This window comes from Fringilla coelebs (assembly GCF_963513975.1).
Source record: "Fringilla coelebs genome assembly, chromosome: 11".
In the NCBI taxonomy this organism is placed as follows: domain Eukaryota; kingdom Metazoa; phylum Chordata; class Aves; order Passeriformes; family Fringillidae; genus Fringilla; species Fringilla coelebs.
Genome location: NC_140037.1, coordinates 6,646,228 through 6,663,361, shown reverse-complemented (window position 1 = coordinate 6,663,361; position 17,134 = coordinate 6,646,228). Strand labels below are relative to the sequence as shown.

General features: G+C 41.4%; 1 protein-coding gene across 1 annotated transcript in view; it reads left to right on the top strand.

Moving 5' to 3' along the window:
- Positions 1 to 16,660, top strand: part of ABCB7 (ATP binding cassette subfamily B member 7) — a 35,108-nt gene extending 18,448 nt beyond the window's left edge. The window contains exons 5-16 of the mRNA XM_084213332.1: positions 1,264 to 1,396; positions 2,262 to 2,530; positions 3,721 to 3,809; positions 4,334 to 4,421; positions 5,050 to 5,224; positions 6,620 to 6,777; positions 7,300 to 7,463; positions 7,624 to 7,753; positions 8,257 to 8,428; positions 11,946 to 12,049; positions 13,502 to 13,609; positions 16,117 to 16,660. Coding sequence (XP_084069458.1) covers positions 1,264 to 1,396; positions 2,262 to 2,530; positions 3,721 to 3,809; positions 4,334 to 4,421; positions 5,050 to 5,224; positions 6,620 to 6,777; positions 7,300 to 7,463; positions 7,624 to 7,753; positions 8,257 to 8,428; positions 11,946 to 12,049; positions 13,502 to 13,609; positions 16,117 to 16,335 — 1,809 coding nt within the window. The 3' untranslated portion in view covers positions 16,336 to 16,660. The remainder of the gene's footprint in view (positions 1 to 1,263; positions 1,397 to 2,261; positions 2,531 to 3,720; positions 3,810 to 4,333; positions 4,422 to 5,049; positions 5,225 to 6,619; positions 6,778 to 7,299; positions 7,464 to 7,623; positions 7,754 to 8,256; positions 8,429 to 11,945; positions 12,050 to 13,501; positions 13,610 to 16,116) is intronic.
- Positions 16,661 to 17,134: the final 474 nt, after the last annotated feature.

Genomic DNA, 17,134 nt, shown 5'->3' with positions numbered 1-17,134 from the left:
CAGTTATTTTCCCTGGGCTTTCAGCTCTGACAGATGTCCCTAAATACAATTGAGATCTAAGTGGGTATCCAAAACATTTGGTGGAGAGAGCTGAAATATCTGTATCAATCTGGTTTCTGTTTCTTGTTTCTTCTCATGTAAAATAATTTGTCATCTCCTCACAAGTTTTTTCCAAATACTAAAAAAAAAGCCCAACCTTAAGCAAAGTCAGCTTGCTGTAAAGTATTTTAACATCTGCTGTGATTGTCAGACTGTAGGTCATAACATACTTGTTCAATTGCTAAAAAAGTTGTGTCCTTATTTTCAAATCTCAACAGTTAGTAGCAGTTTGAATTAAGAAATTCTATTAATTTTGTCAAGTTTGTCTGTAAATTGCCTTTCTTGTTGGTGTGAGTAATGTAACAATGGTGCATTAACAAGGAATTTTAGGTTTTCTGTGAGATTTTCCATTTTTTCTTGTGCTACAGTTGTGCAAATAAAAAACTGCTGAAGTTGGTGTGTTTACATATCCATCTGTTAGGGGTTTTACATCTAGAGGGGCCACCACTGTTGACACATTGGCTGATAGGTGGTGGATGTGACTTTTTGTTTGAAAACTAATATTTGTACAGTAATTTGTAGTGTCTTATAGACTGTACAGAAAATCTTTTGTGCTGCTGTGCCAAACCCCAGGGTTTATGCTGACACCAAGTTAATATTTGGAGTGATGTTGCAAATAGGAAGCATTATTTAAATTTTAGGGGAGTATTAACAGAAACAAAGGAGGGGTTGGTTTATTTTCTTTGACTTCCCTGGAGCTTTGGTTTAATCCATCCCAGTGACCCAGTGTTAGCAAAGTGCAGGTGAGTGGTTTCCTGTGGAACAGAGCTTCTTCACACTGAATAGTGCCAGCCCCACAAAGAGCAAACAGCTCCAAATGATGATTACAACTTAGCAGCACCGTGTGTGCCATGCAGTGGCTGCTGCTTGATTCGTGTCTTGGGCTTGCCATGCTGTCCTGAGAGCTCAGCCTCACTTCAGGGCCTTTGCAGTGTAGTTTGTTGAGGATAGAAATCCTTATTTAAAAGGAGACAGTGAGAGAGACAAAGTAACCCTGCAGTCCCAGCAGCAAGGATTTAACATCCTGCTTGAAATAAAGAGCCAACTCACCTGCACTAAGTGCTTAAGGACTAAATATAACAGTAGAGCAATTTCAGAAAAAAATAGTCATGCTCCATCCATGTTCTAATGCAAATGGTCTAACTGGTGTGCTCCTGCTTTCAGGCCATGAATATTTTGGTTCCCTTCATGTTCAAGTATGCAGTGGACAGCCTCAACCAGCTGTCTGGGAACGTGCTCAACCTCGGCGATGCCCCAAGCACTGCGGCCACCCTGGCAACTGCTGTCCTCGTGGGCTGTGAGTGCACTCCCAAGGCCTGGCTGGGAGTTCAGGGTCTGCAGGCAGGGAGGGAGGGAGGGGCTCAGCACAGCTCCTGCCCATTGCACTGCTGGGTATCACAGCTGGTTGTGAATCACAGAATCACAGAGTGGTTTGGGCTGGAAGGGACCTTAAAGGTCAGCTGCAGGCAGGGACACCTCCCACTGTCCCAGGCTGCTCCAACCCCTTTCCAGCCTGCCCTTGGGCACTGCCAGGGATCCACAGGCAGCCCCAGCTGGTCTGGGCACCCTGTGCCAGGGCCTGCCCACCCTGCCAGGGAACAATTCCCAATCTCCCATCCATCCCTGCCCTCTGGCAGTGGGAGCCATTCCCTGGGTCCTGTCCCTCCATCCTTGTCCCCAGTCCCTCTCCAGCTCTCCTGGAGCCTCTTTAGGCTCTGAAAGGGGCTCTGGGGTCTCCCTGGAGCCTTCTCCTCTCCAGGTGAGCACCCCCAGCTCTGCCAGAGCCCCCAGAGCAGAGGAGCTCCATCCCTCAGAGTGTTGTAACAATTTCATAGTTACACTGTGTTGATGTCTATTCCCAATATTCTCTGACCTTGCTTCTGGTATTCTAATTAAAAAATGAAATAATGCTTATAGAAATTATTCTTGATTATAAATCCTGGCCTTTCTTATAACCAGCTATAAAAAGAAACTGATTTAAATGTGTGCACAATGGTTTATAAATGAAAAATTGCATAAAGCTTGGGCCAATTAAGTATAAATTACCTTTGAACTAAAATTGTTGAAAATATATAAAGAATGAGTCTAGTGTAATTTCATGCATGAAGGGAAGTTGAAAATATAATTATTTTCATTTTGTAAACTTTTTCATTCCTTTTTAGATGGTATCTCAAGAGCTGGGGCAGCATTATTTAATGAAGCAAGAAATGCAGTATTTGGGAAGGTAGCTCAAAATTCAATCAGGAGGATTGCCAAGAATGTTTTCCTGCACCTTCACAACCTGGACCTGGCCTTCCATCTGAGCAGGCAAACAGGAGCTCTGTCAAAAACCATTGACAGAGGCACCAGGGGCATCAGCTTTGTTCTCAGTGCTTTAGTGTTTAACCTGGGACCCACAATGTTTGAAGTGGCTCTGGTCAGTGGAATTCTGGTAAGTGTGGTTTGGAATTGTTGAGATTGTTGGAATTGTCTCATTTAGGAATGATGCTCTTACCAAAGTCTACTAAGTACTAATAATAATCATAATTGAATTTACAAGGTGAAAGCAACTACTTTAAAAGAGAGCAACCCATAGTTTTCAAATATTTGTTGCTTTAAATAAACTTATTTGAAATTCTTTTCACATTTAAAGCCTCTTTTCAGCCAGTTGCATTTATGTGGACAGTTTTTAACGTTTTTCTTCAGAACTGTTGGAAAAAAGATATCAGAAAAGTAAATTGCACACAGGTGTCAAATATACCCAGGTGAGTAGTGAGGAAACAGAATAAAAATGTTGTGGTTCAATGTATTCAGGACAGAGGAGAGAGTGATTATTGGTTCTTTCCTGAATACTGAACTGGACTTACCCAGAACTTAAAAGTGAAAATTAGCTTTTGAAAAACAGGCTTCTCTTGGCAGGTTTTAAGCTTAATGCCCTGAAATTTAAATTTAAATTTATTTATCTACAAAATAAATCACACGTTCTATCTTTGAAGTCAGGATCTTTGGGTGTTATTTGGGTGCAAAAATCTGAATCATGATTATGTATCTCGGTTTAAATTAAAAACAAGAATCTTGTGCTGTTTATTGGCCTTTTTGGAAGGACTTAATCAAGTTTGAATGGAACAGTGAAATGCCTGTTGGGTTCCATTTTCTAACCAGTGGAAGTTGCAGAGCAGGCTGGCTGTCAGCCAACCCTCCTTAGGGTTTTTCTCTCCTGATGTGCCCTGAAGTACAGAAAATGCTTCCTTAGTTGTTTTGCAAGGCCATTTATTTCTTCTTCTACAGTCCAGCTTTCTTTCAAAATCCACTGAAAAAGCATAGAAACAAATACTTATTTGTGAAAACAGCACAAACATCAGGAGCATTTATGTTTTATAATGTGAAAAATAACTTTGCAGTATTATATACAGTAGTTCTTGGTTATTGCCTCCAATCTTTTCATCTAAATCCTTCTTGCTGCTTTCCTTTTGAGTTTAAGCCTTTATTTAGCCTTAAGCTGTTCAGAGCAGGGATTGTGTTGGGAGGGACCATCATTTCTTGTCTTAAAATTAGAATAGCTTAGCTGGAGACATCAGTGAAGTTTTGAAAACAACGATGATTCTGTTTTTTATTATTATTATTTGATTTTAAATCTTGCAGTATTACAAATGTGGTGCCGAGTTTGCTTTGGTCACTCTGGGGACCCTGGGAGCCTACGCAGCGTTCACCATAGGAATCACCCAGTGGAGGTAAGGCAGGCCCTGCCCTCACCTTCCTCAGGCTGCTCTCATGCCTCAGCCTCAGCTTGGGATGGTGCCTTGCAGTGGCTGCCTAGAGCAGAGGCTGGACAAGATTGAGAGAGCAAAGTGGGTATTTATTAAAGGCCTTCAGTAGGTTCACCATGGGCAGTCAGAAGCCACCAAGGGCACGCCCAGGATGGACGATGGTCACGAATTTTTCAGGCAGTTATAAGTTTGGTCCATTTACAAATCAGGGGTTAATCCTCCAGTTCCAGCTTCAGGCAATGAGGTCATATTCCCCCAGTTTGCTCCCCCCCAATTCACTTTTCTTGATACTTTTCAGGGCTTGAGGCAGTAGGGTGTCCTTGAATCTCAGGCCTCTAGGAATTGTTTTGTCTGACCAAAATGTGAAGACAGTTAACTAACACTCTGGATGGAGTTTAGAGTTGTACACTAATGCAATGCAGGGTTTGAAGAATACAAAAGCTGAAGTCCTAAGGCATCAGTGACTGGATCAAACCTTCCTTTCCCAGGACAAAGTTTCGGATAGAAATGAACAAAGCTGACAACGATGCCGGTAACGCTGCCATTGACTCGCTCCTGAATTATGAGACTGTGAAGGTAAGGCCAGTCTTTACTACCAGGCTCTTTGTCTTGCTTCTGTCAGCCTTAGGGAAGTGAGTCATAAGAGTCATCTTTAAAGGGCTGCATATTTGGAGCACTAGCATATTTTTAAGCATTATTCATTTGAAGAGGAGTGCGTGGCACTGACAGAGTAGCAGGAAGGTTGTTAGCGGGGGCTGGAAAAAACCTTTGTTAATAAAGAGTGAGAAGTTTCTTTCATGGCTGAATCACCTTGACCATCAATTTCTGCAAAGAGTAAACTCAGTCTTGAGGAGGAGGTTTAGGTTGGATATTGGGAAAGGTTCTTCACCCAGAGGATGGTGGGGTACTGAACAGGCTCCCAGGGAATGGGCACGGCCCTGAGGCTGCCAGGAGTGTTTAGACAACTCTGTCAGGCACAGGGTGGGATTGTTGGGGTGTCTGTGCAGGAGCTGGGCTGCATGATCCTTGTGGGTTCCTTCCAACTCAGGATATTCTGTGATTCCTTCCTTCAATTGTGAGAACTGTTGGAGAGGAGCTGTGTGTGTGTCAGTGCACTCAGTCTGTTCATACTGGATTTTACAGCCACTTAAACAGTCTAACATGTTTGGCACTGTCACATTTACCATTTTTTTTTATATTGTAGTATTTCAATAATGAAAAATACGAAGCCCAACGGTATGATGAGTTCCTGAAGACCTATGAAAAAGCCTCCCTGAAGACTACCTCTACTTTAGCTCTCCTCAACTTTGGCCAGAGTGCTATATTTAGTGTGGGTTTAACAGCCATCATGGTGCTCGCCAGCCAGGGCATTATTGCAGGTAACTCACCTGTCTGTAAGCCTAAAATGAGTCTCTTTTACCTCAATTCATCCACAACAGAGGTGTTAGTCTTAATTAACTGAGGGTTGATGTGATAGTTCATTTTGAGAGTTCATTTTGAGAGTTTTTTGCTTAAGTTTTGTCTATATATTTCTGCTTCTTGGAGTATTATTAATTCCATAATACCTCTCTCTCAATGGCTCTCTCAATCACACTATGATTTTATCAAAAACATAAAAGTTTAGCAGTTAAAGAAAAATCCCAAGAAAATGTCATTTTAGGAAGTTTTTCTTAAAGGTTTTTGAAAGGCACTTCTATAGATAAAAATATTTCTGTGCACTTTGTACAAAGATCCTTTCTTTTTGCCCTTCTCCCTTCCCATTTTGGCAAGACTCCATGTATGTATACCCCTGTGCTTTGTCTCCAGTAGTTTTGTTACAATAATTCACTTTCCTTTCATTAATAAGGGCACATTATTAGAAGAATTGCTTCCATCTGTTCTACACTTGTCTAATTTACTACACAAAATAAAGCCTGCTTGATTAGGAAGACAGAGTACAAGCTTCAAATACAGAATTGGGATGAAGCTCTGCTAAAGCAAGGTGGTTTTAGAGTAAAAATAATGATGCTTTAAAGACTGTTAACATCCAGAAGTGTTTGAAGGGCAGACCTTTATACCATGTGCTCTTTCTTGCATCTGCTTTGCCCTTTTTAAAGATGCCAGGGCAGGGAAGGGTTACACTGAACAGATCAGTCAGTAGGTGCAGTTTATAGCTGTTCTTAGGAAGATTTAGAATAGCTTGAAGCAGGATGGTAGACATATGGCTTTAAATCATCTTTCTGGGCCTGTTTCAGCTGAACTGACCTGCCACTTACCTTTAGCTGCTGTGACATCCTGAGCTTTCCCTTGATCAGCCTGTTTGATACCGAGCTGCCCAGAGGTTCTCAGTGTGTTTTAGCAGCTCTCTGGTACATACAGTATGAAAGCTCTCTCTTGATCATGACAGAATCTATCATTTGGATTTCTCTGTAATTGTACTTAAGATTGTCTTTCCTGATTTGTGCTTCCATATATTATTTCCTTCCCTTTTAACTTCCTTAGGCCTCTCTGTGGATTTTACAGTCTGATGTTGTATGTGCTGCTTGCCTTATTTGCCAGTGCTATTGCATTACACTTTTTTAAAGTGAAATCCACACAAATATTGCCATTGATTTCAGGCACCCCTATATAAAATCTGGGAATGGATTCTGGGGTTTTGTTTGTTATTTAAACATCTGGATTTAGAAATGAGATAAAAGAAATTAGGTTTAATGGACTTGATTCTTTCTTTTGTTGCATCCTAAAAGGAAAACCCTTCAAGTCTCCTTATTCTCTCACACCCCTTTTGTCTTAAGGCAGCCTTTCTGTTGGAGACCTGGTAATGGTGAATGGATTGCTGTTCCAACTTTCTCTACCCCTGAACTTCCTGGGAACAGTGTACAGAGAGACAAGACAAGCACTGATAGATATGAATACCTTGTTTACACTTCTCAGTGTAGATACCAAAATTAAAGTAAGTAGTAGCTTATTTTCCTAAAGTATCAGGGCTGTTAGTGGCAATGCCATCATTTCACCGTGTTCTCATCTTCCAGGTTTAATTTCTATTCGTGAAATAGTTATTGTGTGTGAGGTTGCTGTTCTGCCTCTTCTTTAAGTGCAGTTACTGCAATAAGTTGATTTTTTTTTTCTTGCAGAGAAGCAAAAATTGCTTCATGGAAGCTGTGCTTGTATTGAGATTTTTTTTTATTTAAGTATTCATGCCTCGTGCTTGAATTTTTATTGGTAATTAATGATGCAGAATATATTGCAAAAGAAGTTATGAGGCAGAGTGTTTACAGCAGAAATTTTTACCTCCTTTGGGAAAAAGGAGGAGCAAACCAATGTCATTTGTGCAGCAACTTATGATTATTTTCCACATATCTGAGCTGGAGTGTCTGTTTGCCTTTTTCTGAGATGGGAAAGGGACTGTTGAGCTTGTTGAAGTGTTGGAGATAATTTCTGGGCAGCAGATAAAGTGGAATTCTTCTTTTCATAGGACAAAAAGCTGGCTCCACCCCTGCAGATCACCCCCCAGACTGCTTCCATTGCCTTTGACAATGTGCATTTTGAATACCTGAAGGGGCAGAAAGTCCTTGCTGGAGTGTCCTTTGAAGTCCCTGCAGGAAAGAAAGTGGCCATTGTAGGAGGTAGTGGGTCAGGGTGGGTAAATGGACTAAATAATGCCAATCAATGCAGAATTTTGTTTCTTAAACGTGGTGCTGCTTGTGTTTGCTTTTTATTGTTTGTACATCATTCCCGATTGGAGATTGTAAATGGCAAACCAGGATGTAACATTAACTTCAATTCTTTTCAATTCCAGGAAAAGCACCATTGTGAGGTTATTATTTCGTTTCTATGAACCTCAGAAAGGAAACATTTATGTTGCTGGACAGAACATCCAAGATGTCAGTTTGGAAAGTCTGAGAAAGGCAATAGGGGTTGTGCCTCAGGTATGCCATGTTTCCTTCTCCCCAGACAGTCCTTTGGAACAGTAGCTCTAGTCTGTTGTAGCAGTGATTCTCAGTATCTGGCACTGTTCAGTGAAGGCCACTCCTAATGTAGTGGTGTTGCATGGTGACTTTCAAAGGAACTAGACTTTTTTCCCCCAGGAAATATTATGTTTTTATATGCATCATCATATAGATCCAATTTCTGAAATGTGTTTAAGCCTCCCCATGAGAAACTGCCTCCAGCTTTAAGTGATTTAGCTTTATAGTTGATTACCACTCGTAATGAGTTAGCAAAGTGGTGAAACTATGCATGACATACATATTTAGGACACAAAATATATTAATCCCTTTTTTGGGAAAAGAAATGTCCCCAAACACTTTTACCTTCAGGCTGCATAAAGAAAAATACAAACCGTTCTGTATTGATTCTTTCACGGGCTGGGGACAGTTCTGAAGCTGATGTTCATAATTTCTCATTTAAAATGTGCTTCCCACCAATGCAGGATGCTGTTCTCTTCCATAACACCATCTACTACAACCTGCTCTATGGCAACACAGGGGCCACAGCAGAGGAGGTGTACGCGGTGGCCAAGCTGGCAGGGATCCACGATGCCATCCTGAGGATGCCCAATGGCTACAACACCCAGGTCGGGGAGCGAGGCCTCAAGCTCTCAGGTTGGCTCCCAGCTTCTTTGTATCCCTTTTGCTGCCTCAAAGTTTCATGCAGAGTGTAGTCCTCAGGTTTGCTTTTGGTTTATTTAGCTTATAACACAGAATCATTAAGGTGGGAGAAGATCTCCAAGATCAAATCCAACCTTTGTGTAAATCCCACCGTGCCCACTAAACTGCCACATCCATTCCTTTTTGCCTTCCAGGGATGGTGACTCCACCACTGCCCTGGGCAGCCTGATCCAATGCATGACCCTTCAGTGAAGAAATCTTTCCTATCATCCAGGCTCAACCTCCCCTGGCCCAGCCTGAGGCTGTTCCCTCTCCTCCTGTCCCTGTTCCCTGGAAGCAGAACCTGACCCCCCCCCAGCTGTCTCCTCCTGGCAGGAGCTGTGCAGAGCCACAAGGGCCCCCCTGGGCCTCCTTTTCTCCAGGCTGAGCCCCTTTCTCAGCTCCCTCAGCTGCTCCTCATAGGACTTATGTTCCAGACCCTTCCTCAGCTCCATTCCCTTCTCTGGGCACTCTTCAGCCCCTTCATGTCCTTGTAGAGAGGAGCCCAAAATACCTACCTGTAAAGGCTGAATATTAATATGAAGGTCTGCAGTTTAAGGCAGCTGTAGTCTGCATGATGTTCAAAGGAATGTATTTTCAGGGGATACTGTTCAATGAGGTTGTAAGTGAGGCTGGCAGTGCATCTAAGTAAAACTAATTTTTCTCATGATGTGTTTAGGTAGTGGACTAGAATTGGGAGCCTTGTGGGTTTTGAGGGATGCAGTGGGTGCAGACAGAAGTGCTGCCTGTTGCAGCAACAGTTCTGAGGGGGATTGCTTTCTCTGCAGCTGCTGCAGTCAGGAGTCCTGGTGCCTTTGAAAAAGGGGGTCAGAGGGTACAGCCTGTACCCAGAATGTGAGTGCAGGAGAAAGTGTGCATGCTGCAGAAGGGGATTATGCAGAGACCTAAAAGAGAAATAAAGTATGTGAAGCACAGATCTGGGTGAGGGAATAGAAGGTGCTAAATAGGTACTGGCAGAACTGAAGAGAATCATGCTAACAATGAAAGATTTGTCTTGTGCTGCCTGTCTCCCCACACTCATAATTGCTGGAAAGAGGATTTGACTGACAATAGGTTTGAAATGTCTTGGTGTTGATAGAAGAATAGAATGGTTTCAGTTGGAGGAAATCTTCTAAAAATCATCTAAACCAACCCTCCTCTGTGAGCAGGGGCATCTTTCACTAGACCAGGTTGCTCTATGCCTTATGTTAAGGTTCAGATTTTAGGAAAAATTTCTTCATCCAAAGGTATGATGAGGCTTCTTGGGGCAGTGGTGGACTCCTCATGCCTGGAGGGATTTAACAGCTGTGTGGATGTGGCACTTGGGGACATGGCTCAGTGGTGACCATGGTGGCTGGGGGAACAGTTGGGCTCCATGGGGCTTTTCCAACCTTCATGATTCTGTGTCCCTTTCTGAGTCTGGAGCATTGTGTGTGGGTATGCTGGAGTTTCCTCCTGACCTCGTGACTCCTGTAACAGAGCCTTTCTGAAAATGGGTTCTGCCTTTCCTCCATCCTTCAGTTTGTGCTGCCACTGGGATGGTCATAAGCACCCACCTGCCAGTACTTCCACAAAGGTGGTGTTGAGAAAGGTAAGGGAATTGTGTTCTTTTACTGCTTTGTTTGTATTTAAAGAAGAAAGAGTACATAAAATACTCAGGAGAAAGACCATGGAATTCTTTTGAGCTCTGAATAAACATCCGCTGCTGAAAGAACAGCTTCAATTTCTTATTTTCAACAATTAGGTGAATATTGACCAATACCAGTGGTAAACTAGCTTCAGGAATGTGTGCAGCCAGGGTACAGGAGTCTCAGGCCAGTGCTCTCAGAACTGGTGTCATTGTTCAAAGGATTTGAGATATCAAATGGCAAGCTCTGAGTTCCTTCGTGGCTCTGTAAAATGCTACTGCTAATTGGAATCTATAGTTCTCTCAATAGTAGATTGGCTCCCTAAATTCTTCCAAAGATATGTGTTGGATTCATTTCAGAGTCAGTTTTTGGGGTTTTTTTAAGTTGGGTGAGGCTTCCTCAAGTCTAAGGAGAACACAAAGTCCTGCTTTGTTCTGTTATTTTGTGGCAGGAATAGGGTGAGTAAAAGCTGTGTGAATTGAAGTGATTCTCTTTAAAATCCAGAGGTTTATGTGCACAATGGAAAAACAAGATTTTAGCTGCAATGACAGATTTGCCAATTTAAGTGATGATGTAGCATTTCGTGCAGTTCTTACTGTTTTCAAGGATTGATTCATCAAGAGTAAAGAGTGAAAAACAAGTTGTTTGGGTTGTTCCAATTAGAGCCCACATCAGTGTTGGCTAATAGATGTGCAATAGGCAGAGCTGCAGCAGCCCCAAATCCCTGACTCTGTGAATGGAACAGTTTCTGTACTGCTGCCTTGAGTGTGAATGGGGAACAACATTCCCTGCAAATATGGGGGATCTGGTTACTGAAATATGTCTTTCAAATGTGGATATTGTCAAGCTGTGAGTTTTGAAGATGCTGTACAGGGGAGGGAGGGAGAGCACACTAAAACAGACTGAGTAAATCATACAGTTCTAATTGCTCCTGAGTTCTGCCAAAGACAGTTTAAAATGTGAACTGCAGCATTACCACCAGCCTTTTAAATGGTTTATGAAAGCATGTTCTCTCCTGATAGGAATGGAACATTAACAAGACTATAATGGTATTAAATGGAATGTTTTGAAGTCTTGCATAAAACAAAGGAGGACAAGTGCACAAATGTGACGTGTTTGCGTCGCGTACCAAATGCTTAGCAGATTTTAAGTTCTCAAATGCACCTGTTTTCCTGTCTGTAAAAGTTGCCCTGGGTTATTCTTGAGTAGATGTTGGCTGTAAGAATTGTTTAGGAAGGAAACTAGTCTGAAACTGGGTTATATCAGAAACCACCAGGCTGTAGATTGCAGGCTGATGGGGGTTTTCAGTACAATATTAACTGTTCTTGAGTGAAATTTGACATCATGGGGTGGGAAGTTGGATGAATATCAAGGAGAGACCTGAAAGACACAATGTGTGAGCAAGATACCTGAAATCCAATACAGCAGGTGTGGACAGAGCAGTGGTGAGAGAAAACTGGATTTGTGTGTCCAGAGTTACTGGATGGAGCAGAGATTAGGCCAGGTGAATGGGCTCCTGCTCCCAGGTGTACAGAGTGAGTAACTGTACAGCATTGTTACTCACCCGTGTCAGACTCTTGCCTTGGAGCAGATACAAAATAGTTCTCTGTCCCTTTCCAAAAGGATGAGCAATCTTGAATCACTAAATTTACCAGGGAGCAGGAACTTGTGTGCTATCTTATGTAATGTGTCAGACATTTGTCAGCAGTGACTCTGATGTCTATTAAAAAGAGGAGAAAAAACCCAACAACCAACCCTACAAAATCATGTCTGCTGTTGAATTTAGACTATCACAATTGTAACTTAATCTTTTTTCTTTTTTTTCCTCTTTCCCCCTCATTCAGGAGGAGAAAAGCAGAGAGTTGCAATTGCTAGAGCAATGTTAAAGGAGCCACTTATTTTTCTCTATGATGAAGCCACATCATCTTTAGATTCAATTACAGAAGAGGTAAATTGGGATAAAAAATTCTAGAATTTAGGTGATACAATGATGTTAATTCTGATGCTTTTCCTTGTTCATTTCCTCTCAGAATTCAGTTCTTTTTCAACTGTTTTCTCAGTATTATTAAGAGATGCTGTGTTGAAGCTGTTGTCCTAAAGAGTGGAGCAGAGATGCTCAGTCCATCTACATGGAGAGAGTGAGGGATATCAGCTGTCTCTGGGATATTTTCTGTTTCCTCTCTGCAAGTCCCATTCACCTTGACACATTCATCCCTTGAGGCTGGTGCAGGTGGTCATGAAAAAATCCCTCTAAATAGCTGAGACATAATGCAGGACAACCCCCCCTGGTTTGTTGTGCAGCAGATGCAGGTGATGTAGGTGTGACCTGCAGTGCTGGTGTTCATTTGTGTTCATTCCACAGGAAGGGCTGTGACATTCATGTGGTGACACTGTGACAGGAGCTGCATCAGCCTTCATAACAACATCTTTGTTTAAGCACAAAATTCTCAGCATCAGCAGTAATTCCCCAAACTGATGTCATCAAAAATGAGCTAAGCTATGGCTCTGTTCACTTATGCAGATTGAGTTAATTTATTGACCTGTAATCACTAAATTACTTTCATTTTCCAGATGTAAAGAATCCAGAGGATGTATATCCATATAGCACAGCTCTGAAACGTAGCTCATGGGCCAGAAATGTCCACATCACACTGAGTTCTCAGATTTTTCCTCTCTTGTTTTGCTGTATCTGTGCAAGAGTCATAAGCAAATCAGAAAGTTTCAGAGTAAAAATGCACTTGGAAGACAGCAAATGAAAATTAGGCTTTTCCACAAGAGTATTCCTGGAAATGGAAATGTTTTCTGACAAAAATTTTCAGAGAAATAAAGTGGACACTTCACTTATGGTGGTGAGGGCACAAATTCCCCATCAGTGCTCCTTGCAGAGGGATGTGGTTTGGAAGGTGGCATAGGAAACACTGGATAGACAGATAGATAATTCCCAGAATTGCTCTGCCTTTGTTCCACATTAGCATAATACTGAGAGGGATTTTTTTCTTTAACAATCCTGGGAAAGCATTAATATTACAACCACAAGGAGTTCTTATTTTCAGATGCTTTTACTGCTGTTTGCTGCTTGTGTAGCATGGCTCCATGGGGAAGTTTTTCCTGAAATGAAGTGACACTTCTCTTTCTTTGTCCCTGGGGATAGCTGTGTTTTTCTGTGAATACAAGCTTTTTTTCAGTCTGAGGCTTTAGCAAAACCACAGATATTTCATGTTTGGCACTCTTCTGTTTCTCCTGTATGTACTCCTGCCTGTTTGTTATTGGGAAGCTGTAGCAGTACCAGAGATGATTTTCAAAACTTATTTACAGTAATTTGCATATTTCCAGCAGCATTTTATTTCCCCTCATCTCACTCAGGAGTGTGTAAGAGTTTGTGTCTATTGCAATCTTGCAGAACATTCTCAAAGCCATGAGGGACATGGTGAAGCACCGGACATCGATTTTCATTGCCCACAGGTTGTCCACGGTGGTGGATGCAGATGAGATCATCGTGCTGGATCAGGTGAGGGCTCACCAGGTGCTGTGGGACATTCACATCATGGCAGGGTTTGGTTTAGGGCCTCTCTGTGTCCAGTTTGAATTGTTACACTCCCACCAAGCTGCTGGAAGTTTTTTCTTTGGAAATGAACCGTGTTTGAAAATTCCAACCCAAGCTTGGCATGTGTCACTGTCTTCTATGTTGTTATTTTTATGCCTTACTGTTGCATATTTTTAATCTAATTTTTTGCATGCTTCTGTCATTTGAAGTTTCCTAATGTGTTCCCCCAATTTATGCTTCACTCTCATTGCTCAGAGTCTGTTTTTCACATACATCCACTTTTCCTCTCAGTGAAAGGCGAGAGGACAGCGTGTTCCGTTTCCATGCAGATAGAACTCTTGCAGGATTGTTCAACCTCATTATGTTAAAAATCTGAGCACCATTCTCTGTTGTACCTGTAGAAAAGTGTGATTGTTCCTTTTCTGTAGGCTTCTTTTCTAAGTAAAAAACCCAACATGTCTCAACATTTGATTCCCTAGTATCAGTGTTCAGCTGTTACCTCGTACTCATCCAAAGTCCATTTATTTCTCTGTTATCCGTATCTGGCAAGAGATTTAAAATAAACAAATGTCCTTAAGATAACTTCATAATTATTCTTTTAACTGATAGTGCTGAAAGTACAGTGCTCTAATCTGCTGATAATAGATGTTAAATTTATCTCTGCGTTAATTTTTATCAGTTGCTATTTATAAGCTTGTGCTCACAGGTGTCTTTAGTGACTTAAAATACACATCTAAAAGCAAATAAATTATTCTTACACTACATTCAATGATTTCAGGGACAATTAGAACCATATCTTTGTGAAATAGTGACATTTGCTGCACAAAACTCAGCTTTATGTGAATCTCAGGATGAAGTAGTGGAATAAATCACTTGCAGTGCTCCATGGAGTTTTTATTCGTTTTTGATCTGCTTTGTTTGTTCAGCTTTTGCTGAAAAACCCTCTCCTAAGGTGTATCCTTCCTACAAGTGCATGTTAAAACATCTCACAAACATTTTGTAACGTGTCACAAGGCAATTGGCAGCTTTTTGTTTTCCATGCAATTTTTCACAGCTTCCTGAGAGCGTGTTTTGTGTTGTAGTGTAACTGTTAAATTAAAAATAAAAGCACAGCCTCGAACTGTGAGGGAACCAGGGTGCTTCCTTTGCTGAAGGATGGAATTGTGGATGAGGGAGGCAGCACTGCCGTGTGCCTCAGCCATCCCAGCAGGATTGATGTGTTAGCAGCCAGATAAATAAGGCTCAGGAGAAGGGATGACACAGGGTGATTGTGGCTGGTTTTGCTTAGCAATGGTAATCAGGGAATCACAATTCCAGCAAACCTTTGCTGAGGTAAAAGCAGAATCATTCCTGGGTGAGTAAATGTTGGAGTAATGATACAGATCCTGATGCTGTGGAGCTGAGCAGAGAAGTTCAATTTTTAGGATTGGTCAAGACTTACTAAAAAAAGCCATAATTCAAAACGTGCTCTCTACTCCAAATTAATCACTTAAAGAATATAAGTAAATTCTGCAGTCCTGTTGATCAAGTGTATGTTTGTTCAAATTCCACTGGCATAACTACTAATAGAAGTGCCAAGACCCAAATTATTTCCTACCTTGTCCATCAGCAGATGTCACAAGGAGGTAGATTTAATTGTAGATCAAAATTTAGAACTGATATCAAATCCATGTAGTTGTCTGTATAATGAGAAGGAAAAGTAGCTGGAGAATGAATTAATGTATCAGTTTAATTTGAAGTCAGTGAATGTGTCTCTCAAACTAGAAAATTAGTTTGGTTTTTTGAAGAGTGATGGTATTTCTCTGTAGGGTTGGAGTTCTCATGGGATTCTCCTCTCCAACTCTTCCTTTCCATGCTGATAGTCAATAAATCATCTCTGCTCCTGAGAACAGCCCAGAGAACTGAACTGCTCACTCAATTTTCATTGCAATGGTGATTGCAGTGATACAAGCTACAGAGCACCCATAAAAGCACAGTTTACACTAATTGTTTTCAGGATTTGATCTTAGATGTGCCTTGCTTGTCTATTATAAACCCCCCTCTCTGTCTGCTCTTCTCTTTTAGCTTCTTCACCTGTGTTTGTTAGTGAGCAAAGATAAATCTGTGTTTGTTTTGGTACATTCATGTCACCTTTGCAGGAGTAGCTGAACACCTTGCTCCTCATATAGAGGTCCACATTTACTTTAGATAACTCCTCCAGTTTAGATAGGAAACTTTCCATGCTGGTGGGCTTTAGGTTTTGTCCAGATGGACAAAAAGCACCTGCAGTCTGAGAAGAGCACAGCTCCTTGTTTTCAGCTGGCAGTGCCCACACAAGTGAGTGCGCTGTGCAGTCAATCCTTCCTTGCTGTTTCAAGCTCTTCCTCATCAATAACTGCTCTAATCCATACTGTGCAGCTGTGCTCCATAGGCTGGTCTATTGCTAAAGATCTGGGAGTGTGGATTCCTGACTTCCTGCCCTTGTTTTGCAGGGTAAAGTTGCAGAACGTGGCAGGCATGCAGCGCTCCTGGCTAATCCCAGCAATCTCTACTATGAGATGTGGCACACCCAGAGCAGCAAAGTGCTCCACAGTCACAACCACCCAAACTGGGAGGAGAGACATAGCCACACATCCAAAGAGGAGGAAAGGAAGAAGCTAGAAGAAGAAATTATCAACAGTGTGAAAGGCTGTGGGAACTGTTCATGCTGAATAGGATCCTGGATCTTGTATAGCAGGTTAAAAATGCACAAGAATACAGTGAAATACAGCTCTTGGTTTTTTTTAAGTCAACATTCAAAAACTTCTGGGTTTTGCAATTTTTGGATTTTACAGTTTCACAGAGGGACATAATTTCAACCAAAGGAGTTCTATTTTTGCATCTTTAGGAATCTCTGATATTCAGTGGCATCTGCAAGAGCTGAGCTTTTTCAAAAACTTTAAACTTCCCAACCAAGGGTGTAATTTATGGCAATTTTTAGGCATTGATAAATTCTCCTGGTAGTTGCCTGATGTGGATTATTAAATTGTAAACAGATTTGTCCTTGATTTACATTATTTCTCATCATTGATGGTTGATAAATGCGTCATGTTTTAATTGTAATTGGGCTAATTTGAACTCATTTGCTAGTGAGGAAGATGCCTTTTAAATTCTTCAGTGGTTTTCTGGTTTAAAATCTTCCTTGTAGAGAGTAAAACCAGCCTCAACAAAATATTAGACTTCTAGTAACAAATTAAATATTGGAATTACCCTCTCACCTTTCAGAAGCACCTTTCATACTGCACTATCAGGAAATGGATTGGTATTATTCTGAAGGAAAACTAACAGCATTTGTAAGTGGAAAATGAACAAATCCAAGTTCAGGATTCTATATCCTCAGCATCTGCTGTAGTAGTCAAAAGCAGAATGAAGTCGCTCTTTCTAGTTCAGTCATGGTCTTAGGGAGCAATTAAGATTCAATAAAGACTTCCATAAATTTCTATTATCTCATTAATGTATGAGAAAATGACC